General features: G+C 38.5%; 3 protein-coding genes across 3 annotated transcripts in view; 2 read left to right on the forward strand and 1 right to left on the reverse strand.

The window, feature by feature from the left end:
• Nucleotides 1-11,662: 11,662 nt before the first annotated feature.
• Nucleotides 11,663-13,691, forward strand: LOC105264832 (uncharacterized). The gene is made up of 4 exons (XM_011301977.1): nt 11,663-11,794; nt 12,032-12,355; nt 12,562-12,841; nt 12,901-13,691. The coding sequence occupies exons 2-4, from the start codon at nt 12,186-12,188 to the stop codon at nt 13,144-13,146; spliced, it is 696 nt and encodes a 231-aa protein (XP_011300279.1). The 5' UTR covers nt 11,663-11,794; nt 12,032-12,185; the 3' UTR covers nt 13,147-13,691.
• Nucleotides 13,692-15,211: 1,520 nt separating this feature from the next.
• Nucleotides 15,212-21,141, forward strand: LOC105264831 (uncharacterized). The gene is made up of 4 exons (XM_011301976.1): nt 15,212-15,427; nt 15,499-15,671; nt 16,506-16,713; nt 17,739-21,141. The coding sequence occupies exons 1-4, from the start codon at nt 15,389-15,391 to the stop codon at nt 17,979-17,981; spliced, it is 663 nt and encodes a 220-aa protein (XP_011300278.1). The 5' UTR covers nt 15,212-15,388; the 3' UTR covers nt 17,982-21,141.
• Nucleotides 21,142-21,281: 140 nt separating this feature from the next.
• The window catches only part of LOC105264830 (blood vessel epicardial substance-like), a 30,339-nt gene continuing 24,723 nt past the window's right edge, over nt 21,282-26,897 (reverse strand). Inside the window, exons 2-6 of the mRNA XM_011301975.1 lie at nt 26,262-26,609; nt 25,236-25,633; nt 24,144-24,553; nt 23,241-23,509; nt 21,282-22,312 (exon numbers count right to left, since the gene is read on the reverse strand). Coding sequence (XP_011300277.1) covers nt 22,289-22,312; nt 23,241-23,509; nt 24,144-24,553; nt 25,236-25,633; nt 26,262-26,597 — 1,437 coding nt within the window. The 5' untranslated portion in view covers nt 26,598-26,609 and the 3' untranslated portion in view covers nt 21,282-22,288. The remainder of the gene's footprint in view (nt 22,313-23,240; nt 23,510-24,143; nt 24,554-25,235; nt 25,634-26,261; nt 26,610-26,897) is intronic.

The raw sequence follows: 26,897 nt of genomic DNA on the forward strand, positions 1-26,897 counted from the left end.
TCTTATTGAATTTTTATATCTGTAAAAAATATGAAAATGAATGAAGATGATATGCTTAGATAAACCTTGATTATATACAATTATCATAATTTAATCAAGCTTGGTGATACAATGCGCATACAAGCTAAGAAAATTCGATCATGTTCCGAGCGTAAAATTCCAAGCTCGAGCTTAAGATAGGCGAAGATATAGGCCAGGAAAAAAACACCCATCCATCCAAAACATGTTAAGACCCACCCAGCTTAATAGACTATAAGGAAATAAATATTAGTCTATTTTTTAAATGATAAAAGGGATTTCGATTGAATTGTATCGATCATAAACGAGTGAATTTGTTTATCCATTATTTAAATAATATTAGAGAAATTCAAGGGTTGGTTAACGCTTGGATTCCACGCTTGAGCTCAGCTAGATTAGTCTTGGTTCAAGCTAATTGATTGCACCAATGATCAATTAACCCTCAATTAACCGCTTAAAGAGCGAATAAATTTAGATTGGGAAAAGTTTGTAAAAAAAGGCGCCCTGAAATTTCTTAAAATCGGTAATGACTGAGAAGAATAAAAAATGGATTATTTTGAAACGAACCACCTGCATTTTCCACCCTCACCCCTTTTTGGTGCAGTATCAGAGAAAAAAAGGAGGGGTTGATGGAGGCGACTGGGGAGCACGTGCAGCGATTCGTCTATTTATCACTCAGCCATTCATTCTCTCATTCAAACCCATCACGTACGACGCATCAGTCGGAATCACATTAATATTATTCATGCCGTGTGGAGCCTAATGAGTTGAATGCATCGGTGGAGTGGAGCTGTCGATGCCTGAAGGCGCCTGGGCCACGTTGAAGTGAAATAAGACGGATTATACCGGCGGGAGACGACACGAACTAGAGCGAGGGAGAATGAGATATGAAAAAAATGGTATGATATAAGAATGAAGAAATAGACGAGGAGGAGGCGAGTGGTTTCCGTTGAACGCTGGAGTCGTTCCGACGCAACCTCCTCCATCGGCAAAGCACCCGTGGAATGTCTTCATTAAAATACCCGGGCTCATCATTTATGCAGAGCAAAAACACGACGAGGTGAGGGCTTTCTCTCTCTTTTGTCTCCGAGGCCTCATGCACTTTTCTCCGGCTATAATCATTTGAATTTTTTCCAACCGCACTCTCCCAGCGAATTATCTTCTTTCTTACTCTTACCCCTTTTTTATGCAACTATTATCATCACATGCGGGCATTTATTTGATATATAAATCTAATTTTTTTAAAGTTCAATTTAACTAGTTCTTAAATATATTATGCATACATAATACATACATATCCAATTTATGCACAGATTATAATTATTAAAAGAGGGATTATTCGGTTTTTTTATATCAGTAACTGTAGCAATACCCTTTTTCAATATTTTAATATTTAAATAAGTCGATTTTTATTTCACCAGGCATCATCCATTAAGAGCCTTCGATCGAGTAAAATAAGTCAGTCAGTGCTCCCAAAACAAACATCATTATCAATAGGTTGGCAAATAGTGCTCGAGAGAGTCATCACGGCTTATCTCCCCAGCGGATAGCTTTCAAAAATTCTGAATCGTCATGCCAACGATGTTTTTTCATGTTCAACTTTTTCCTTGTCGATGTTCACGTACGTCTTCATGACGAGACCCCACGCAAGTCTAGTCGTCCGCTCTCACGAGTTGAATTTATGACTCAAAAATCTCTACCATTATCCAATAGCCCCCGAAAACCTGACTCCATTGTCTTTTTGTTTTCCTTATATAAACTCATTCTTTCTTGTCTTCAATGTTTATTTCTCCCTTCCACCAAAAGAAGAACAAATAATAATTGCCTCTTACATATTTATTTTTATTTACTAATTTTTATTTTAATCAAGATTTTCTGTTTGTCCGCATTTCGCTCTAGATAGAGGATCATTCATGGAATGATATGAATTTAAATGAAGGTGACTTGTACCATAAAATCTCATTACATAATATGAAGTATGCGAAGATCGGGAAAAATTTGTGAATTGCCACCAGACAACTACTTGTCGCGGGGTCAATTTCAAAATTTTTTCTCTGTATGTTTTCTTCGCTTTGGGGACATGCGACTTTCTCACTCGAAGATTGATATCGAAAGGATTTCGAGTCGAAATGGCCCTACGGTGGCCCCAGCACGACGGGGTGCAGAGGCGTGCAGACGCCCGTTTGATCACTCTCGATGGCCAGAAGACACACGAAACGATCTGGGGAATTAGGCAGCATGATTTGGGCATTCCTGCCTTCCCTGGAATGACTAATACTACTACAACTCCATTTTTCCCCGTAAATGAGGCTGAGGACAAGCCATTGCGGGATTTCCCCGCGAAAAAAAAATGTATACCAAAATGTACATCGCAAATAAATATTCAACTTTCATTGATGATTCAAAAAAATCATTGATCCTACAGTAAGAGAATGCCAATAAGTTCTAAGTATTTTAATGTTGCCATTCGAAGTTTTTTCTCTTTGAAATAATTAAATCAATATCGAATAATGTGGGAAAATTATTGCAAGCAACCAACAAAAAATCCTTTTATTGAGAATTTAATCATTAATAATTTTCGGCTTAAATCAAGATGATAAAATAAAGACGATAAAAACAACGAGTAAAACGTTATCGATAGAATTTTTCATTGAACAATTGAATTTTACCCTTAAAAATGATAGTTTCCACGGAAAGCCTATGGAGGATGTAAATATCAATGGAGTCGTTCCCCGGAAGTGCCTAGAAATGCTAAAAATTTCACCTTGCAAACAAGATTGAGTATAATTTCACCGATAATTCAACAATGCCATTGACATAGTCCAAAAATAACAGTGAAATATTTTTATTTTTGCAAAGTATTTCGCGAAATGGGCGAAAACACGGTTTCTCACAATTCCACAACAATCACTTAATTGTACTCATACAGCTACAATCGATAATTTAATTCTATAAATAACCTAATGTCATCAGTGCGTCGACTAACTGATTGAAGAAAAAAAAAAAAAAAGAGGATGGAGATGGAAGAACGAGTTATGGATTTTACGGTGATGTTCTTATGGACTCGTATGAACGACATTCAGGTATGGTATGGTGTTTTGTATATGCCAGTGGCGTCCAGCTGTTGGAATATGCATACAATGAGACGCAAGTCATCCGTCCGCGTCGCTAAAACCACGACAGGGCTTTTCGGTATATCGTATTCCGTCGTTTGAGCATCTCCCTTCCTCCTCCGTTGGCATTCCTTGCGTCTCACCATGAAGACCCCAGTTGACGGCTTCCTGCGCGTTATGTACACTATTTCAGATGGATTGGACGGCAATGATAAGCGTTTAGCGATAAATTTACCATTGTGACTGACACCCAAAACGTCGGCTTTTTACGGTGAATTTACATAATGAATTATAGCGCACTTGAAACACTCAGGGGGAAATTATCAAAAAATAACGTAAAAATTATCTTCGGCAGATGAAGCTTGTTCCCGTTTTGCAAACAATATATATACTTTTTCATTCATCTTCTTAAAATACTTATAATTTAATTTGTTTGGTAATTACTCTGTTCAATCTCTTGACTTGTCTCGGATTCTTCGAGTTTTTCAATGGGAGAAAAACTGGAAAAATTTGTGCCGAGGAATTTCTGCAGAAAATATTTCAGTTGAGTAAATTGTGTAGAATGATAAAAATCCATTAGTTTTTGCTGTCAAGTTTTGTCTATTAAACTCAGGAGTTTTTTTTTTATTTGTGTACAGCTCCGGAATTTTCAAGTGGAATTTTTAGAAGAAAAATTTTCCCCGTTGCCCTCATGAGGGCATAGAAAAATTGCCGAGAGCCGTTTTTTTAATCTCTTCTAATATTCTATAGTCAAAAAGTTGCTGAAATCGTCGACACCGCCAGACTTTACTCAGTCGAACAGAAAAAATTCAAGGACGCTAATTATAATTTTACGTAACTTTTTTTACTCGTCCCCTAATGATATGAGGTATTTCGCGATTTGTGGTAAATTGTCGAATCTCTTGAATGCATTTTTTCCATGGCGTTTTCTCGTTACGGGATGATTCCTAATTGCTTTCAATTTGTCGTTTTTGTGGTCTATCAGATGTTCTGGGGATCCCATCGCGCACAATTCGGGAACTCTGGGGGACAGGGTCTGGATGTCTGTTCGTTCTCCTGTGCCAGGACAGCCATCAGCAATACCAACAACGTAACGGTGACTTTCAGAAGTTCCTGCAAAATGACGGAATGAAAAATTACAAAAAATTATCAGACAATATACAGTCTCAATAGTAAAAGACAAATTCTCCCTCTAGACTTTTACTACATAATTTTTTTATTTCCTTTAAAATTTCCGCTGATAGTCTTGCCATTTTTGAATATTCGTCCCGAAATTTCCGTAACTTCCATTAAAAAATACTGGGGCTTGCAAATTTCATTCAATTATTATACACAATGAAATTTGGTAGCTAATATGATATTAATAAATTCTAGAATTTCCGTCTGTTGTTAGAGAGTTGAAAATTGAAGAATTGAAGAAAAAATCTCCTAAGTCAAATCTTCCTTCCGAAAATTAATTTCCTAATTTCAAATTGTGGGTATTTATACAATCCTCTAGACAAATTTGAATAAAACCCGAAAACGGCATTTTCTTCTATACTCATGATATATCAGCAGCTTGATAATAGAGTTGAAATATCCAATTAATATTATCACTAATGAAAAACTAATGAGAGTGTTCCGAAAATTTCGGTGCTTAGTCTATTATTACACTATCGATATGGAAAAATGTTATCTACATTCCATTCAAAAATATGTCGTTATTGGTAATTGCGTATCAAAGCGATAAACTGAGAAAGCCCAATTTGTACATTGCCACATCGATTATTTTCAAAATCTAGTAATTTCAGAGGTAAAAACCAGAAGAACTTTTTTATCGAAAATTCCTTCGACATCTCCACCTAAATTCCTAATTTCAATATAGATCAATGATCAAGAATAATTGAGTGAAGCTCGCCTCGTATATTAAAAAATATATTTTTCTGGTAAATTAATGTATTTCTGAGAAATAAATTTATTCGATACAAATAAGTGTCCAAGAGTATTAACATTAAAATAAGCCGATTGTCTAGTCGTTAGAAAATACTAGTCCTTGGTAAAGTAATGATTTTTTAAAGTGTATGTTCATCAAGCACTTTTCTACAGAATTAATCCTCTATTAAAAAAAATGTGTATTTGAATGTGGGGATTGATGAAAAAAATGTTAAAAAATTTGAAAAGCACTCACATGGAACATTTTGAAATATCCAATAATCTACCAATGATCAGAGTCTGAACGAAACAAGTGCCTGAAGTGTTGAGCACTGACACTGGCGAGGAAAAAAACGGCTGTGGATCAGTTCTGAGTGTTGATAACTGAATGAGTTGCTCGCGGTTGTGCAGGTGACTTCTATCATCCGACCCCACCCCCAAAGACTTCTCATGCAATCCGTAATGACGTAACTAATCCGAAAATCCCGTTCCACCCACGTGTAAAATTAACATCCGAGTAATTGCGTAGGTAGATAATGCCCTAGCCCTGATAACCCCCGGCTGATTGTCGCTGTTGCCTCCCCCCGCTATAAAGTCGCCTTCAATTGAAATTTTCCTATTCTCCATTCTCTGAAAAACCTTGAATAAAATACACATCGTCTTTCTCAGTTTTCCATTGTCTCTCATGCGTATCACAACGATGCCAACTCGTCGCTGCCACCCGATTGGGCGTTAGACCCCATAACCCTCGTCATTCCCCCCGTCGCCCCCCCTCACCCCTCGTCGACCCCCATCGCCATGACAACCCGCCCTCAATCCATCCCCTTCCAAACACATGCACACAAACGAGAAAACCCCTGTATAAGGGGAGTGAGAAGCAAATAACTCGCGAAAACACGTAAATTAAACGCACTACGAGGGTTGATGGGGCGGAATGGAAGCGCCTCCACCCCTTTTCCACCCCTCCTATTCGTGAAACATAGCCATCATAAGAGGATATCACCCTCTGCTCGCTCTGCCTCCCCCACAGAATAAAAACGATCTCTCGGTTTTGGGAAAACTTATCGGAAAAGTCAACTAATGATTAACGATGTTTATGGTAATTAATTAGCCAAGAATGCTTGCGTAAATGATTTTTACATTCAGTCTAAGATTTTGAAATTGAATTGAAGAATCTTCGGAAACTCAATTACTGTTAATTACTTACACACTAAATTTGAGGTCATTGCGCCGAGATATGAACACAAATTACGAGTAATTCTTCATATTTTGGAAAAATCAAGAATTTCAATGGACAATGAGTAGTTTCAAAAAATTTCCATTTGCCCATTAGTGTTTTTTAATTGATGATCCTCCCCTCCAACTTGGCTCCATTATCTTAGATTAAAAAAGACGAAGATATCTAATTTTTCAGTACCTATCCCGCCGTGAAAAATATTTTTCTTAATATTCGAAAAAAAAATTCAACATTCATCATGCAAAAAGCCCCCCCCAAAAAAAAACCCTCCTCATCCCGCAATTTATTACGTACACCAGTTTATTCATCTCGTTAAATTTCAATTAAACCCATTTTCCCGCGGAATGTTAATCGAATGAAGTCCTCGAGGTGGAGGACATTGAGACACCGGTCATAAATAATCTTTTCTTCACTCAACAATTTTCTTATAGACCCGTATAAAATTCTTCCAGAACCGCCCGAAGGAGTCAAACGACTCCAGCTTTCCCTATATGCGTTTATTTCGTGGGTTGACTACTTTTTCCCTCCCCCTTGGCATTTGAAAGGGTCGTTGTCGATGCGCGTCGTGTGACTCGTTCGGGTGTGTATGAAAGCGCACCAATTACCCCGTCAATTATATCCTCGATTGATGCACACCGGCCATATTGATTTTGCAACCAATCCAGCTACTCCTGTTGCACGTACCCCCTTCACGTATCGTTGCCACGCAGAAGAGTGCAGCCTCCCCTCCTCCCCCACCCCCATTCCACATCACCCTCCGCAGAATGCGCAAGAGCGCACTGCAAGTGAGCGATAATTCTTTGTACATCTTTTGCGACGCCGACAAATGCCTCGAGCGCTTTCCATATCTCAAACATCGAATGAGTTATCCGGAGTATTTCTCACTCCTCGGCGGTGTATATCTGTTTTCCCGTTTGGACAGGTGACTTAAATAATTAAAATCAACATGCTGTCAGTGGAAATGGCTTTTTCTATGGATTTTTTTAACCTTCTGTTGGGATTTTTGTTGGTTGTGCGCAGTGTAGCATGTCTGTCAAGTATTGATTGATGGGTGATTATTTGTCGTCTTGTGGGACACGATCTGGATGACATTGAGATCAGGGTGAAGAGGGTATAGAGTTAAATGAAGGTCGTAGGGGTTTATTGAGGGCTTGGGAGGGTGAAATGAACTTCGGAGGGGCAGGAGAAGAGTCGACGAGCGAATCAGGATTTTTGGGAGGCTCTGGCGGTCAAGTTGAGGTTCTAAGAAGGGTTTCAGGCTGCTCTGATGGAATTTTGGACTTTCTTGATGGCCTCCGAACCCCACGTTCTGTATTTCACCCCCTTTCCCGATTAGAACTCCCACAGAATGTAATTGTCGTCCAGTTGAATCAGGGAATGAATGAAAACTACATGAGAGATTGAGACTGAGTGCTGTAAGGGTCAGACGGAGGTCTCAAGAGAAGTTAATAAAATTGAATTCTCCTACATCAGCATATTAAAATTATCCTCTAATTTCGAAATTTCTTATCTGATGCTGGGAAAGGTGATAAATCATATTTATAACGATTGCTAGGGCTTATAGATGTATTCCCACCATAAAGCGAAACGTGATCGGACGAAGTAATCGCTCTGTATAACGACAGATCACGTGGAAGTTTAATACCGACCTCGATCCTCAGACATCTTCGGCATCCACGTCGCCAGATCGGTTCCACCCAACCATCCTCGATGCGATCGCGTGCCCCGGTATAATTAGCGACGCCATTAGCGATGCCGAGGGACGTCCAATGGCCACCATTTCCCCAAGCAGTTGAGTATGGGAAAAATAAAGATCCACTGGATTTTTCTCGGCTCCATCGATGCCTGTCATTTGTTGATGATGCCATGTAACAACAGCTTTATCACGTTTTAATTAAAAATAAAAAGGCTATCACGTGCGTGTCGGGTTCAATAAGATAGAGTGGGAGGATCATGCACTGTCGGCAAGTCATACGCGTTTTCGCGACAGCCGGCGTTACACTGCCGGCGACGTAAACCATCTGGTCAATGCAGCTTCATAAGAATGCGTACAGCGTTTTTTGTGGGGTTATTGTTGGGTTATCTGATGCAGAAATAACGCTCATGTCGATGTGACTAATGAACTGGTGAAGGCGATGAATGACTCCTAATGAGGTTTCATTGCTATGCTATAATTAGGTGCATATGAAAAAATTCTAGTGCACAACCACTGAATCGCCTTTCTTTCTCGGTGATCTTTCTTTTCCGCTGCATTAATTATTTACAACTCGAACAGTAAATACTATGGAAATTGTCACATCATGCACCTTTTGGAACTCAGTCTCACCGAAAGTAGTTTTTACAATATTGCGTTATAAAATTTCTCAGTATTTATGTGAAAATTTTGTATTAATACAAGAAACTCGAAGGGAAAAACACAATTCAGCGAATCTGTCAGTTAATATGAAAATGTGAGCCCGTTTTATGTTTATGATTGGATGGAGGAAGAACGCAAACTGGCGTTACCCAAAGAAAAGATTAAGAAAAATTGCATTTTCGTGGATATCTTTGAAGAATAGCCGGAGGATGGAAAGATAGAAAAATGGGTTGAATGATAAACCGAATGATCAATATTTTAATGCGAATATAACTCTCAGCTTGTTGTGCTGAGTTCGCGGGTCGGCATCCTTTGTGGTGCCTTTTGGTGCGCGGCCATCGCGCCCAATACTTTTTACCCCCTCGGAATCCACGAAACACTTTTATACGTACGCCCCAACAACCCAACCAATTCCAAATGCAACTCGCGTTTCTCATACTGGATCCATCACCCTCACCTCACTCCTCTCTTCTCACTATCCCATATACACAACGTTAAAACAACACTCGTCGATATGAGAACAGGGCATCACCATCGACTGGCTCGTTTATTCACCATTGCATTGGGGAGACTCCCGAGATGACGAGATAAACCACTAATCCAACCTCGTTCAGCCTGTGGACTCTGTGCGATCAATCTCCGACTTTTTCCACTTGTCGATCATGTATACATCATTTTCGTTCACCGTGAAGGAAAGAATGATGAGAAGAAAAATGGTTAACTTGCATGGTGAAGGTTGGGAATGCAAAGGGATGGTTATTAATTGGAGAGTTATATTCCGTTCGAGGTGACTCTGTGATTATGGAATTTCATTTAACTTTTATCGTACACCGAGAAAATGTGCGTAAATGATTTCATTTTTTGTATAATATGATGTGGATGCAATTTATTTGATATTTACTTTCATTATATGTTTAATAGATATTAGAGATTTAATTAATGGTGATAGAGAAATAACAGGTTGAATACTTAAGTTGAATTCAATTACTATTCATGTGTCTGAATGTGTAGAAAATTCATGATTATAAAAATTAATGTACTGAATTGATTGTAATAAGAAATGGAATAGTAATTTTATTGAGACCTTTCATGAGGGACGTGAGGGTGAAATGAGCGTCATAAGGATCACAGGTGTAAGGTACTGGTGAAAAAACGGTGAATGGCTGGGAGCAACAAACCAACCCCACAAACCAAAAGAAAAAAGGCATTTGGTGTCATTCGATGCGTGACCCACTTGTTGTTAACTCCGCACTCGCCGTAACATTATTGGTCCGGTTGAGTCAAAAGGATGCATTTAAAAGGAGAGTACCTGGAATTTTTATAGTGCCATTAATCAAGCCACGAGTGACATACCAATGTGGTATAATACCCGAGTGGAAATGCTACATTATTTAACGCAAATAATTCGCGCTTTCTAACTGTCTGCAACGTCGGGTTTTATTCAAAGAGCGGAAGATGGTGTATAATACAGCACCGTTTGAGTTATCCCCGGGAGAGGTTCATTACCGTGGAAAATCTCATGTTTTATTTCCATTAATTTCTACCAATCGTAAGCCGCTAAAGACGTGCTACCGAGGAAATCAAACGAAACGATTATCGTGCCAGTGAAAAATTCCTTCACCCGCTTGACCAGCTAGTGTATCAATACCAAATCGAACCACCAGTAATTGTCGATCAATCGCTTTTTTTTTTTATCGTAATACTTTTTACGGATAGATGTGAGAACCGGTTGGGTATTGTTAAGGTGTGGGGTTGTAGAGAACACGTGGTGGTGAGAGAGAAATCATCTGACGTCAGGAGTTAATACAATAGAATACTTGGTAAACTGGTTGGGGAGCGTTCAACTTTGGTGGCACGTGGATCAGTGGCAAGTGTAGATTTGACATCATGTCATGTGACCTAGGAGATGAGATGCCCTCCATGTACAACGTGAGAAAAAATTCATCTAGTCGATTTCATATGATTGCTTACGTGAAAATTGGTTCGCTATCTCAACTTTCTAATCGCCAATCAATTTTTCTCGATTAATTTATAATTTAGTATACATTTCACATATTTTCATAAATTCTTCACAAGATCATAGAAATTTTTGTCAATTGTATTTCGAAGTAAAGGGAAGGTTCTTTTAATTTATAATACAAACATTCGATTTAGTCCATAATAAAATGCTGAAAAAATGTTGAAAATCTTATCAATTCATTGGACTTGTAAGATTATTTTTTCTGTTGAATATGCGAATAAAGGGCATTACGCACGGATTTCAGAGAGAGTGCAGTATTTAATGAATCGATGCAATAAATGTCGATTTGGCTGATTCTTCTTGAAAGGGAATTGCAAAACTTCCCTACAATATAGTGGAGATAGAGTAATATGAGTATGATCTATGAAATAATGTTCAAATGTGGTTTGATGGAGCAACTGAAAAGAGCCAGTGTTAGAGCGTACAAAAAATATACTGTATTGCAAAAAAATTAGAGCCTCATTCTATTTATATCTTTTTATACTACACGTATTAAATTGGAATTTCCCGCCGTGTATTTGATTTCGATTTGATGAAATAATGATAGTATTTCGCGGAACATAGAAAGAGTTGCTTATCGTTCCCGAAATTATTGTCCCTTGTAAATTCGTTAAAAAGGCACGTGGTTATCTCAGGCTATAAATTCTCTGTATTTATCCACCTGATATCCCTTCCATCATTTTGGGCGAAGTGATGATAAGAAGGGAGATTAGTACTCACGACGAATGAAGTAGATTCTAAATTTAGTGATACAACTTTCATTAATTAGTCCTCAATCCATCCGAGATGATGCGAACATTGAATTAGCATAAAAAATGAAACTACAACATCTCGGTATTTATTTTCATCACCGAAATCTTCATCCCTGGCGTTCGCGCATAATAGCTTGAAATTCCTTGGGGGAATATGCATCCGACCATTCAGAGTGCACCACTGTCCAATTACCCCTGTACTCTGTCGGTAAAGCAGTGTTAAAATCAATCTGCCTTCCAGCGTTGCCAGATTTTTTCAAGTGGTGTGCATCTATCATCCACTGTAGAATCACAACAGAGTTATCGAGGATGGTAAAAGTGGTGTAATTTCGAGTTTCCCATTAAATATTCATCGGCTGGCATATCATGCAGACTTCCATAATTCATGTAAGTAATTTTTAACCGCTAGATCATTATTCCCAATCCGCGACTCATACGCCCTTTTGACATTATATAAGTGACGATATTTCCCCCGCTTTTCGTCTGCCCTCAAATCATCTCCAATATCGTAAACTCCAGTGGACTGATTGAATGACTGTCACAACTAGCATGCGCCAATTGATTACGTCCCCGCGCTTTAATTTATTACACCTGTCATCACTGATATTCTCGCTGTCAATGCAGATTATCGACATGAGTACATATCCACCAACGAGATTCCGACTTACGCCACTCCGCGAGCTAACAGCATTTCTATTTGTCGCTGCACTCTTCTGGTATAGAATTCTATTGGAGAATCGTCAAGACTAGATGTCTTCCCAATTTATCAATTACCGACATGAATACTTGGCCACCGAGAAGATTTCGTGTCACACCACTACGTGCAATTGTAGCATTCTCCACCATTCTCGTATTGTTCTGGTTACGACTTTTAAATGAGGATCCTCCGCGGCCGCCGTGTAGTGTTCCGGAGCAATTTACAGAGCGACTTCATGATCTGGGTTACAGGTGAATTCAAATTTGGCAATCTCTTCAATCGAGTTGTGATAAATTTACCGACTGTTAATAATATACCGCCTGATGATAAGTTATTATCAGTCGGTCAATTACTATCAGTCGATAAAAATATCTCCACACTTTGTCATTAAACATTTGAATGAGATTACCTTTAATATCTATATATATTTATCTCAGTATGTTTTATTAAAAAATAGAGCTCACTTAGTACTGGCAAAGCTCGGACTCGTTCATTTTCTGTGCTTTGGAGCACTGTGGGGTCAGGTGCGCATAGGGCGTGCCCTCCCCTGGGCACGCAAAGTCGAACTCTGTATGGTGGATACATTAAGAGATGACGGACTTATCACAAAAGCCTTCAGGGAAGAAGGCTTGAGTGCTTCATATTTATACGCCTCAGGGATATACAGAGTGCAGGAGCACGAAGTCGGTGAGGATGCTCCTAAACTCGAGATTGTTGTGTTCGAGGAGGATACAGTGGTAAGTTAATGTGGCTCGCTCGTTTGTCTTCAACAGCTACATTGAATTGTTCTTCGTAGACGCAAATGGTGAGAAGAGTCGGTTGGACCAGACGCGTTCTCCCTCCGGATTGTGAGTTATCACCAAGTCTCCAGTGCTTCCCGCCACAATTGGCAATACCGCCATTACCAGCAAAACAATTTGGTGGGCGTCTAATGCCGGTTCCACGTGAGGGTATCGAGCTACAAAAGTACCATTATCCAAATGACTGGTGGCTAGAGATAAAGCCTACAGACTGTATCGAGTTGAATCAGGATAGTACATAAAGTGTTCCTGCACGCGAGTAAACTTAGACGTAAACATTCGATGGGATTAAGGGCAAAAGTTAATTAAAGAGGACTCATAGGGGCATCGCTACTCGATAACAATGATTTATATACTTGTGCAAAGGGGATTGGGGGTGCAATTGCTTGATGGAGATGTGTGAGAATCTCATCACCAAGAAATTTTCAACTGCTAGTCATAAATTTATAATACCAGTCTTCATTCCAGAGTAATCTTTCTACGAAACGATGAGAAGTACTCGATCAACTTTTATAATTATTTTACAAAGCGCTATTTGCATATTGTTGTAATAAGGTAAATTGAGACTAATCTGAAAGTAGATGCCCTGCGAGGTTTAGGAAAATCGCTTTGTGCCACATTCTAGTCTTCTTTCCGATGTGATTTATTTGACCGCAATATGTTTTGTAGTTTATTTATCAGATCTTCCTCACAGATTAGATTTCACAAATTATACGATGAATAATGAATAAATGAGAGATTATATCAGCAGTTGTCCACGGTCAATAAATAGCATGTGACAATCGAATTTTCCGAGTTTTGAATGTTACGAACTCTGACATATCCTGATGCATTGATCATTCCGTCAGCTATCCCCGTACCCACCATTTCGACCAAGGATCATGCCTCGGTGTTGGCTGGTCTTGATCTTTGGCTGACCTTATTCCAGCAGGATTGATAGTGTGTGTCTCTGACAACTGCTGGAAGGAAAAGATACTACGGTGAACGTAGATGACTGATACTGACCTGACTTCCGCTCCACTGAAAATTCCAAGTCTTAGTCATGATCAATCCCCGGCATTCGTGAATGTCTTGTCAGCAGGCTCCACTGACGATTTATACTCCGAGTTAGTCAAAGCCAAGATGACATTTTCCATTATCCAAAGTCCACCCTCAAAACTAAAGAAGTTGCACATTTTCCAAGACCTGGACGAAGTCCAAAATCCACTATTTACAAACCGCTATATCGAATTTATTCAAACCCACCGATTTATTGATTCAGCTGATGATCGGAGAATTAGAAAACCTATGTGATTTGAAGGAGTTTATTTAAACAAAAACAATTAAATGCACATCGACGTGGCTAGGAGATAAACTCTATATCCGAATCGTTTGATGATTTGTGTGGGTTCGCAGCATCCTCATACATCTTACGTACACTAACTCCAAAACTCACTCAAATGAGAACTCCTCGACATCGATCTTTGGAATGAGGAGCACGTTTGCATTGAAACTTTCACTTGCGCATAAATCATCTTTCACCAGCGGTAAATGTTTGCTAAATGATCATCAATTACGCTACTCCAAAGATAGAGCACACTCGTTGATCGCAAGGCCGCCCTTCAAGATGTTCTTTCTTCAAGTATAGCAAGCCTTCTGAAACCTGCAATTCCGACAAGCGATCTATCATTCAAATTAAAATAGCCCCCAATCAGTGGAGACCAAGTCGATGGTGGAAGTTCACCTTAAAAAAGGTTTTACACTCACCTTGACTCTCGCTTGAGTTACATCCGCTATAAAAACAGTAGGCAGCTAAGTGACGAGCATAACGAACTGGAGGGTCACGGTGCTTTCTCTGAGACCTCCTTCACTCTTCGAGGGTAGAGTGAAAGCCCTCCATGAAAAAATAAATAATTATTCTGAATTCATGGGAATATTTTCCAACATTTTAGTCTAAATGATCGTTATTTACGGGTTAAGATCGAAGCCAACGGAATTAGCCGGAAAGTTTTCCGCTTGAGGATTCAAATTACAGCGCAGTCCCGCGTGATAGTTGAATTTATGGCGATGCTAATCGACTTTTCTCCGGAAACTTGGTATAATTTTACGGAGAGTTTAACCTTGGCATCTCTAGTAACTGGGGTTAAATTCAATGGAAAATAATCGCGGTGAGTGGCAGCTTTTCCGAGAGGTTGGAAATGGTAAATAATGAGGAGCTTCCATCGTAGAATAGGGCATTACGCTGGACGATATGCGATTAAAGAAACGGAGAAGAAAGGCGGTTTACGGGGAATGGAGATGACTCTGCAATTCTGGGGCCATCGACGGTGAAGAGGAAATTCTTCTAATTTTCACTGGTCATTGTTGGTGGATTTTTCTCAGGTGGGGGCGATATAAAGTCCAACTACCTGGACTAGATTTCATGGAGTTCGTGCCCATCTGGATTCAGTGACTAGTGGAGATTCGGGAAATGAGTGATTCTCTCGTGGGGAATGGATCGTTCAAATGAAGTCACTCACGTTTTCTCGGAGAATGAATATTCAAGTAATGAGTTCGATCCCTCTGACCTTTCGTTAACAGTTGGGATGATATTGATGGAATATTTTTATCCGTAGATTTTGTTCTTGTTCACGGTCATTGTGGTACTCTTGGAACTAGTGCAATTACCGGAAGCGCGGAAATACGTACGACCCTGGAAATTTCATAGTTCGAAGGCTCGATGGCATCCGTTTTCACGACTACCTTGGTATCGATTCAAGAGACCACGGAAATATCGCCGATCGAAATGGTGAGTGTTGGAAAAAATTGGGCAAATTATCCGGTGACTTGTTTCAGTGATAGTAGTATCGGTCTAGGTCCGAGCCGACATCATGGAAATTCCTAGCGATGACGTTCTTAAAATTCCAGTAAAAAGGAAATATTCTCAAATAAAATAGTTTACTTAATAAATAATCACATTATCAAAAGAATTACGATGTACTAAATAAATAACAGACATATAAGCTGTAGAATGCATTCAATAGGAAAAAAAGATAAAAGAATTACAATTATGTTCATGAATTATTTAAACATGATGTAATTAATTGGAATAATTCAGTGAAAACCAAATGAGAAAAAATTTTACCTCCAGGGGATAAATGTTAATGAGTGAATAAAGCATCAGAGATATTTCTACAGTTTCTGGAATTGACAGAATGAAAAAATCACTCTAGAGCGAGTGAAATCAGAGCAATATTTTTATTATCAACAAAAGTGGTACAGTGAAGAGGGAATATTAATCGTGAAACGTTAATGAATGTGTTTTCCTCGTTAGCCTCTCAGTTTTCGCTGACGAATGGGGAAAATTGCGCTCTCACGCGTTTATACCGTTGGTAATGGGGATTTCGGTTTCACTGGGCTTGGAATACAGATATTTGCCGTTGAACTGCTGCACATAGAAAATCATAGGGCATGAAGTTCACAAGGGCTTTGAGGGTATTTTCACAGAGTCCGCTCTCCGACACGCCCTAGTTTTCGATACAACATTGCATATGTGAGCAACACGGCTTTGGCAATTACCGAACGTTTCAAACTGCTCGATATTTATTTTTTATCTTTTTTTGGATTTTTATTTTTGCTTTAGTCAGTACTCGAGTCGGTATGCGTCACATCATGTCGCTGATGAGGAGCCTTATACCATAGAAATTGAATTACCAAAACATCGCAGGGGTGGAAAGCATCAACGCTATTTGAAAAAATGGGACAAGCGACATCGGGATTATGAAGATTCTGAGGAAGACTACGAGGATGAATCGGATGTGATTTTTAAGGAACGGGGAGTGATGGGACAGGTAAGGAATATGAATGGATTCATTATTAATATTACTCTTTGCGAAAATTTCTCGGAATTCCAGGAACTATTCATTAATGAATGAATTTGAAATTTTTTGTTTAGAAAATAATTTATATGGGTTTACAATTGGTTTTGGTTGTTATTGCTCTTTGGGATAAAGGATTGATTGAGTTTTTTGGGAAACGCATCGTTGGAAATTGAAAAACGGGGATTTAACCTTTTTTGATTCAGAGAAAGTCTTTAGGTTTGTGGAGTGGAACGATGGGAATTGAGTGATAGAGAATTTGTGAATATTCAGGAACACGTGGATTACGAAGAGGAACTTGAAAAATATTGATGTCTCATTGTGCTGAGTATCTGAATAAAGCGAATAAAAATAAAATTAACCACTGATCTATCTTCCAAGCAATAGTTCATTAAATCAAACCTGTTCACCAATAAATCGGGCGCAATGAATCTGGACGGAAAAATATTTTCGTCGGCACGCGAAAAATGAATAACGACGGGAATGTAAATGTAAGAATCAATATGTCACAGCCACTTAAAATGAAAGCCTAGAGGGATGAATATTCATATCACTCCATTCAAAATAAATATTCGATTCGAATGGAATTTTTCTGTCGCCGGTATTTTCCCGACCACACAAACCCGTGAATAGAGTGGAAAATAATTCTGGAATTGCAATGCATTATCTTCATCGACATATGAGTTTTAATTTTTTTTTGAAAATAAAAGAGCTTGCAAGAGTGTTTTCCTTGTTTCTGTAATTTTTCTGTTTTCAGCCGAAATTTTTTTTCGCAACCATTCCATAATTATTTATAGTATTTTATGAATACTCTATAATTATAATATATATAACGATTACATACATATATATATTCTACATATATTTGCCTCAGGAATGATATTAATTTTCTCCACCACAGAAAAAAAAAAACATGTAAAAAAATGTAATTCGAATTTCATTAAGACTTCAATATTTTGAATAAAAATTCTACTTATCTGAATCTCCCTTGCTTTTAGTGGATAAATGGTGTCAACCCAAAGCTCCGGATCAAGATTTCTCGGGATGATAATTTGGCTCTGCTCCCATTCATCGATATGAAGAACGTGACTCGAGTCGATGGCGGTCTCCAAAACACATACCACCAAGTAACACCATTGACCCACCCAAAAGACAATCACAGAGAAGGGATTTCCGGGGCAGTGAATTCCCCCGAATTCTCCAGGTTTAAAATTCATAAGTCTCTTATAGGAAATAAATAAGTGGAACCAAACAAATTAACATACTTAAATATCAAGTGCAATGGAATTTCAAAATAATATCAAATTTTCTGAATTCCAGTCTAGAAATTTCAAGTTATGCTCAGCAATAAAATACCAATAAATATATCATAATGAAAAATTGAGATTGAAAAAATGAATTAAAGTGAGGAAAATTGGAGTTGAGATAGGCAAAAGGGCTGATAGAAGGGCCTCACGTCAACGCTCTTTCTCGTTCCATCATTTTATTTCTAACATAATAGTCAACGAACATATAATAATAGTAATAAATACTTATCCTATGTTTATCACTTAATAACATACAGCGTGAATGTTTTACTTCGTTTTGCTCGCAACGCACATACTGTCTGCTTCTCTTTATTCACAACAATCGTCAACTCGATCATCCATACACTCCCCTTTTTTATCATTCCTTCTATTGCACAAGGGAAGATAGCACGGGGAAAAATATACTCACGTCAAGTGGGGAATGGCTTTTATACTGCCAGAGATATGAGATTTGTCGTTGTTGGTTTGGAAAATGGGAAATTCATATTTCTAGGATACGATGTTGCATAATATGGGGAGGTTACTCTAGAGATTTTAGTATCTGGTAGACATCACGTGTTACGCAAATGTCACGTGTTTGTGGATTCTGTGGTCTATCAGGGCTCTTACTGCGTCAATTTTATTCAATGGGAGAGGTTCTGATGTTTTCGCTCCAATTACTACTCCTGGTAATTTATGTCATGATAATTAAAGGTATAATAATAAATGGAAAATGGCTAGTTGACGTTACGTTTGAGGCAGTGAATTTCCTTGAGGAATTTCCATATTCATTCTAAAAATTTCACCTGTATTCATTAATTTCTCTTCAACATAAATTCATTAATTAATAAATAGGGTTTACCGTGCAACAAATATATTCATGAATGAATATATTCATTTTTCTCAATCTAAAATGGATAGAATACATGGATATATTAATTCACCATCCGTGAATATTTATGATTGCAATGGAAAATAGGAGACGAATTATTCTGAAATGATGCACAAGTTTCTCATCCAAAAAATAGAGTGCCAGACATTCGGAAAATAAAGGATGTTAAAAGGGGAATGAAGTAGACATGTTCAGAAATCTATGAAAAAATTGTACTGGCTGATGCATCCGGGTGGAATCAGTGATGCGTAAATAAATCAACTTTTAAAATCGAACCCTCACGGATAAATTCAGTATTTCCGTGAACAGGGTGTTGGTATCGAGCCAATAGTCGCATACATGTGCATCGAGGATATTCAATGACATCACCAACGAGATGAGATGAATCCACACGATCAGGGGATGATATTCAACGCTCAATGAGCATTGGAGGAGGTAAAAACATTGATAAAACGTGATTTACAAGAGTTTAAAATGTAAATTTGTCGAGTAAAAAAAAAATGGGGTTGACGTTACCATTCAGAAGCCCTCTTTTCCCCCATGAAGCCACAATTATCAAAAATATCGCACTTGCCTCGTTACCCTCCTGAGTTCCTTTGATGTTTACTCAGGGTTTCCACGACTCACTGTACCGTAAATAATGTAATTTGTCACGTGTGCAAATGTTCGGGCGCAAGGTACGTGTGCTCAACGCTCTATGTAATGCAACATGGTAGACGAGCAATGTCAGTTCATTCTCTCCCATTATTCCAGCCACGTAACGCCTGTATATTTTTTTTCCCCACCATGTGTGTGTTTTAGTTACGAGGGAATTTGTAACCCCTCCGAGGTCGTACCAACAACGACACACCCCGTCAAATCCGACGTTAACTGTCATCTTTAACAAGACAAGACTGACAAAGGAAATATCCAACTCCCAGGCTTCATTGCAAAAGGTTATTTTTTATTTATTCAATCCCCATTATCTTTTCTTTCTCACTCTCGCTCTGACACTCATTGGGACTTATATAAAACATAGAAACATACAAACATACGTGATTTATCATCTCTACTCGCTTTTTTGGGGGATAAATTGTCCTGTCGCATATTTCTGCCGAGGAATGGGCGTTGACATTCGATTTTTGCATTTTTTCATTATTTACTTCTGCGTCAGTTTATGTCAATTTTTAAAATAAAAACAAGTATGATACATAACGATTTCAGTCGTGAGCACGAAAAAAAATTAACAGGAAAATTCACTCTGACATTGTAATTGTGAGTGTAGCGAAAGATATTGTAATTTTTACTACAATGTCAGGATAAAAATTAATGAAATGAGCCTCAGGGTAAATTTCTCTGTAATTCGCATATTTCCGGGGTAATTTTTTGTAACAGCATTTAATCGAAGATCTCAATTGCGAATACCCAATTCCCCGCATTCTCCCCTAAGGTATTTCCGACTATAAATCGGAAATCCTCGGATTTCATTATCATCCACCCCTACAAACTACTCTCCTCCTTTTCACGAAGCACTTAAATCGCAGGCTTATTTCGTTTTCATTAAACTTAAGTTAACTACCTCGTTCTACTTCATAACGAAGCACTTATGTATAAATCCCAAATAAACTCGTCTCATTCAATCGCATTCAGATCAAATCGTTCGACCTCCAAAGGAATAGCTCAACAGATAACGGGAAAAAGGAACTCATCGATACTTGTTCACCGGATTAACTCCGTCCTCGTCAATATACCTTTCATTCTGTTTGAATTTCGTTTATTAATTTATCACAATGAGTATTTACCATAATAGCACTGCATTACTCGGGCTTGTAGCTGATTCACTATAATTATTCATTTATTTTTTCATGCATGAACGCAACGTCCCAATGTACGATACTCAGAGAACAGAAAATAATGAGTAAGTAGATATTTGTCTGATAATGGCAGGAGTAAAACCACTTTCAATTGAATAATTTGATTGAATTGAATTTTTGTACCTGAATAATAAGATGTGTCAATGAATTCTGAGTCTCAAAGAAATATAATTAATCAAATTGAAGTATAATCGATTTTTTTAACAGTCGAATGAATTTTTTTTGTAGAACTTGTTCGAGGATATCTTTTTCCATCAGCCTAGGATCCTCAGAGAAGGTGATATTTTTTGTATAGTTGATCGAGGACTTGTGGGAGTACAGGGCGAATAAAAAATTGTCTCGCAATTGCCGACTCCTGAACCCTCCATGATTGTTTTTTTTTTCCCCTCCCTCCGTTGAATTTCATCCCTTGACATTCCCTGGAGTTTATAAAATGTGGAAATAAATTCCAAGGCGATCTATATATAGATATGTTATTCGATTCCGTACTGAATTTGTACGTTTTATTTGAGCAACATCTAGGCAAAAGCGTTTTATATTTTTTTCATTATTTTTCACTTGAGTACAAAAGTACCCCCCATGTACTATTTCATCACCTCCCCGAAAAATCCAAAGGAACATATATTGTCACGCAATTTTTTCAGTATAACAACAATATTTATTCATCCGCGAGAAACGAGTTGAATATTTTTTATTTCTCCATTTAGTGTTTTATTTTCGCTCGTCGGTAAGAGGGATGCGCGTGTCATGACGACATAAAAATGTGACACGTGGACAGACGAAAGGGGGAATCCCCGAGAAACCGCACCCCAAACGTTGCGCCGGGGACGTTGCGTTCAAGCTATTTCAATATATTTTTTTCATTGATAATTTGTCCTTTTCATACCCTTAACAATTTATATCCGTTATTATAATCACAGTCGATTTAAAAGGTATACACAAGGGGGATGGTGTTCATAATAGTCTCATTCGCTTTCGCTTTTTATTTTCTCAAGCTTCCATTCCCTCCAGTCTCTTTCATTTCACTATAATATCAACAGCACACGATCGATAATGACCAAAAACGTTGGACATTTGTGGCAGTCACCCACTCGCGAGTATAAAAAATTCAACGAACAATTGTCCCAGCATGGAAATCCCCATCCGGATTTCCCTGCACTCGTTTTATTTTCCTTTTTATACGTTATTTTCCGTTCCATTTTCCCTCTCGGTGAATTTACAAGTGATTTCCGAGGAGGTGAGGCATGTCCTTGGTTAACTGACACTCGTTAAAGTGTTGGAAGAACACGTTAGATTTTTATTTCAATTCAATCGTTTATTTTTTTTTCTCTCTCTCTTTTTTTCTCTCTCTTAGGCCACCCACAGTTGATCCATTTTCACTTTGAAAACACTCACAGAACATACCTCGTTAGTTGAATCTTCCGTGTGTCATGGTGAGTCCGACGGGGCTAGGCGATACGCTGCGGAGACAGTGATAAAAGTGGTACACTGGCAGGGCCTTCCCCGTCGAGCGAACGTCATACAGGTGTTTCAAATGTCACCTGTGGGTCATTAAATAGCAAAATTACCAAAAGAATTATTTCTTCTATACAATAATTCGCGCAAATTGCACGCCCTTCTATACACTGAGCCAAAAATTCAATAAAAATGCCGTAATTTTTCCAAAAAAATTATTAACATTCAGTTCAATTTTATGGATTCTCCTGAGAAAATGGAAGAAAACCGTTTTATTAATAATTAATCTACTTATAGCTAGCGCGTTTATTTCAAAGAATTTGGAGAAGAGGAAGGGAATATATCTATAATATTGCAGATTTCTTTCTCATTATTATTACACCCGGTCTAGTTATTTAGTTAATCCAAAAAATAACATCATTAGCGATGTCTGCTGCAGTGAATTGATAAACTAGGCTAAGTGCATTTCGCTCGGTATCAGTTCTTGATAGCTATATCGTAAAAGAAGAGAAATACAGGGATTTCCAGGAATATCTTTTTTGTAGAGCGACATGTGGACCATTAAAAGGATTCATCTAAAATTTTGGTTATCTCTCTTCATCTAGAATATATTCATCGAGAATTGGGGCTAAGCCAAAAGGGCTTATCTTAATTCACGAATTGGATGCAGATTTAAAGTCGGGGCAATTTATTAATTTATTCACTAACTAATTTGTGTCAGTTATCTTTCGCCACATATCATGTACCCTGTGTACCTCTTTTATATGATCAACACATTATCCTGTACCGATTAAACTAAAAATGTTTATCCGAATTTTTAAATATTTGTGATTTGTTAATTATTATTTTAGTTATTCACATCGGTTGGAGGTTCGGAAAGTTAAATGGATCGTATTGAGCATACTATTTTTCATTTAATTTATCTCTTGGTAAGATCTAAGGCTTGGTCGGTTAATGGCCAGGGGATAATGTATAGAAAGATTAGTGGGTCGTTAGAAAATGGAAAATTCTCACCTCACGAGCTCCTTTTTTCGAGCGCTTGCGTTCGAGCTTGGGGGTAGTGGGCAATAGGGTGTAGTCGCCACCAGAACCCCCGCCCACACTACGTTGTCTTGTTAAAGGTGGATGTGTGGCAGTGGGTATACGAGGTGGTGAGAATGTCACACCTTGAGGCAACAGTGTGTATCCGAGGTTTTGGTTTGGTACGAATGGTGATGTCGACGGAAAATGATTAGCCACCACTGGAGTCCAGTACTGGTGGCCATAAGGCTGTGGCGAGTTCCCTGGAATTTAATGGGTTTGAATATCTAGGGTCTTCCGGCCGGAGAAAAAATATATTTTTGTCAAGAATTCATTTATTACAAAGAACTCATTTATTAAAAATATATATATATATATAGATATATTTTTTTTTTAATTCAAAAACATATTCACAAAGTTGAGTCATCTACAGGCGATTTCCATTAGATTTCAATGAAACCGAATCCGCGGAAAGGGAATAATCAGTTTATTCATGACATGGGAATTTTTACCGTTTCAACATAAAATGGATTTTGGAACTCTGTGAGGGCTAATTGCAATATAATTTACTGCGATCGGTATTCATGATCATTTCGTGATCATTTCTTGAAATCATAGTCACAAGATCGTCCCAATTTTTTATTATATGAGTTCCCATTCAATTTGAAAACAATCACAAAATTTCTCCTCCGTCTTGAAAATTTTGAAAAATTCCATTTTTTCATGATAATTGAGGATTGATTTTTCCATTTAAAAAAAAAACAGAAACTTTTCCCCTTTAAAGAGATAATCCAATAGCTTCTGAGAAATTGAGTACAAATCAATTCTTGGCAAAAGTGTATGTTTCTCTCGGTGTAATAATTCAAATCATCCAAGGAATTGTTCAAAGATAGCTACGTGGATTACTGTATCGCCTTTCTTTCCACGTATGAGATCTAACTCGTCCAGCAGTTTCCGTATCAACGGCATCAACACTGACGCTTCTAGCTATTCCCCGATAGGGATTGGAAACAGCGTTTTCATGGGCCGCCGCAACCCCAGCCAACTGCTCATTGAGTGCGTACAACTTGGACGTTATGTCCTTGCCAATTAAGGTGGTCAATACAACCTTCAACAAAGGACGATGGCGCAGTACTCGCAGTAGTTTCAGTCGTGTCCAGCATATATAAGTGCTTGTCTCCTCGGCTCGTATTGTTACTTGGAAGACATCGTCCAGGTTCTCATGTGTTGCCTCCCACTCGGGGGAATCAACGAACTGATAAGCTCGGATGTAGTGCAGATGTGTACCGTCGCACGTTACTTTCAATCTTCAATAAAAACGAGGAGGAATTGATTGAGATAACCAATTTTGAGCACATTATTTTTCAATGGCATTCAACAATACTTCAATCTCATCTCCGCAATTAAAAATTACTCAATTCAGCGTCTCCATTAATTAATAGCAAAATTCCACTGAAATCCTTCTCAGTTAAAGCTGTCCAGAATTTTCTTACGATAAGAACGGTAAAATTTCTTTATGAGTGTTCATTAGGCATACGTAAATGCTCTGAGAAAACGTTCTTGTCTCCCTAGCATTGAAAGATATTAATCACCAACTCGACGAAAATGAGCTCAAATTCCCCCATTTAATGACTTCACAACAAAACTGTGAATTCCATGTAAAATGGCTCGATGCAATCTTTTGCAATCAATCCCCAGAATCTTAATTTAAAAAACCCTTATCAATACCCCCATCATTTCCTCACCCGGTCATAAAAGGTGATTGCATTTCCTCGGAAAATCACAACAACCTGAAAATAGTCCCTGAATACTCAACAGCAAATACTTCACAAGTGTTATCACCCATCTTTAGAAACAGCAGAACTCAAGGCAAATTACTCGATCTCTGGCTTTCTTCCACACCACTAAAAGTACCCAACGACGATAAAAATTTGTCTACCCATTTCCAATTGAATATTCATTAACAAAAGAAGAAAAATAAAAACTCACTTGCCACGTAGTAATATCGATAGCCTCTCGTCAGCTGCGGAAACTCCCTCAGTTGCATAAGTCTGTCCAGGATCCAATTTGAGTATTCTCGCTTCTTTGGCAAGTTCTTGGAAGTGTTTCTTGCTCACGCGATATGGCTTAAAGAGTTTGAGATAAAGCTCGGCCAATTCCGGACTGAGGGCTGGTGGTAGAAAACGACAGGCTAATATAAGTGAATGTATGCCATTTAAGAGGCCAAGTGCTAAACACCAGAGCATAGCGTCAAGGGCACAAATTGTTATGCCAGCCCATAGTGCTGCCAGCATAAAGCCAGCTGTCAGGCATGTCCGCAATGCCAGTACTGATGCTTTGAAGGATCTCGGTACGAGAAAGGCTGCGGCGAAGAAGAGATTGGCCGCCTGAAAGTTACATTTCAGACAGATTTGTCATATGATACTCTACATCTTGCGTATGATTGATTAATCGCTTCCCCGAAGTACTCGGGGGAAGCGATTCATCAGGATTATGGGCATTAAGAGATGTGGTGAACCCAATAGTCCGACATGGAGGCAAGGAGTGGACGTAAGTTTAATTCGACTCCGTGAGACTACTTTGATTGTGGGCTCAACCGCAAAACCTCGGAACGGACTGGATCAACTGGATTTTGAGGTTTTCGGGGACGATATAGTTTCGAGCAGTGGAGATGAATTCTAAAGCGAGTGGAGACAGGGAAGACGTTCGAAAGGATTTTTGCAATATCCGTGCTAGATCTCTCACAGGCTATTGCCTCACATCGTCGATTGCATCTGACCAATTTAATCAACTTCATCAATTACCGATCAATTACAAGAGTCATGCAATCTCGAAGTAACGGCAACTCTATATTACTCACATTTTATTGATATAGTTGTCTTTGGAAGTTATGGAAGGGAAGGATGTCAGGTTCTATGGAGGAAAACCTTAGGTTGCTTAATATCAGTTTTGGTGGATGTGAATGTTGAAACGTGTATTGTTCTAGATTGAGCATTTATCCCAATGGCTTCTTACCTGAAAGAGCTTGTGCTGTGCAGATTCCCATTCATCACAATAGCCCCCATGCGGCAATATTGTTGCATTCAACCTCGCCGTAGTATTACTCCGCTCGGTAGTATTCCACACATCAATCCACAGCTCTGTGTAATTAACACTATCAAGCGAATAACCACCACCTAGACTATTGACAATCTCAGTGTAATTGAAACTGTATCCTTCAGTTGCATAACTCGTCGATACATTGGCATCGATGAATGGACCTGCTGTTGTATTCGCCAGTAGACTGCTCGCAGACGTTTGAGCGTCGCTCGTATTCGCCATTTTTCGTTTTGAGCGCGTAGTACGTGCCATCACCTTCTTCGCCTGCAATTATTCCAAATGAATGAAAAATTAATCAATCAGCTGGGTTAAATGGTACAGTCTGGATAGCTGTCATCGGAGTGAGATAGGGATTTGTTCGTGATTAATTAAGAGAAGCTTGAATTCTCGAGCAGTTGGAATATATCGGCAGCTTTGCGAGGTCAAAGAGGTGGGGAAACCCTGCGTGACTCACGTTGACGGCCGAAGGCTCGCCATATCCCTTCCCTCTAATTCAACGTTCTCGTACGTGTGCCAAGCTTCAGAGTCGGCTTAAGCTTCACCTAGAAATAA

This window comes from Fopius arisanus, unplaced genomic scaffold, assembly GCF_000806365.1.
Source record: "Fopius arisanus strain USDA-PBARC FA_bdor unplaced genomic scaffold, ASM80636v1 scaffold00025, whole genome shotgun sequence".
NCBI lineage: Eukaryota > Metazoa > Arthropoda > Insecta > Hymenoptera > Braconidae > Fopius > Fopius arisanus.

What these genes read in the sequence shown, in the direction of transcription:
- LOC105264832 (XM_011301977.1), top strand. Translation starts at nt 12,186, where the DNA reads ATGAATACTTGGCCACCGAGAAGATTTCGTGTCACACCACTACGTGCA. An exon ending in CTTCATGATCTGGGTTACAG is followed by an intron (nt 12,356 to 12,561) that starts GTGAATTCAAAT and finishes ATTAAAAAATAG; the next exon opens with AGCTCACTTAGTACTGGCAA. An exon ending in TGTTCGAGGAGGATACAGTG is followed by an intron (nt 12,842 to 12,900) that starts GTAAGTTAATGT and finishes TGTTCTTCGTAG; the next exon opens with ACGCAAATGGTGAGAAGAGT.
- LOC105264831 (XM_011301976.1), top strand. Translation starts at nt 15,389, where the DNA reads ATGAAGTCACTCACGTTTTCTCGGAGAATGAATATTCAA. An exon ending in CTCGGAGAATGAATATTCAA is followed by an intron (nt 15,428 to 15,498) that starts GTAATGAGTTCG and finishes TTTTATCCGTAG; the next exon opens with ATTTTGTTCTTGTTCACGGT. An exon ending in AACGGGGAGTGATGGGACAG is followed by an intron (nt 16,714 to 17,738) that starts GTAAGGAATATG and finishes CCTTGCTTTTAG; the next exon opens with TGGATAAATGGTGTCAACCC.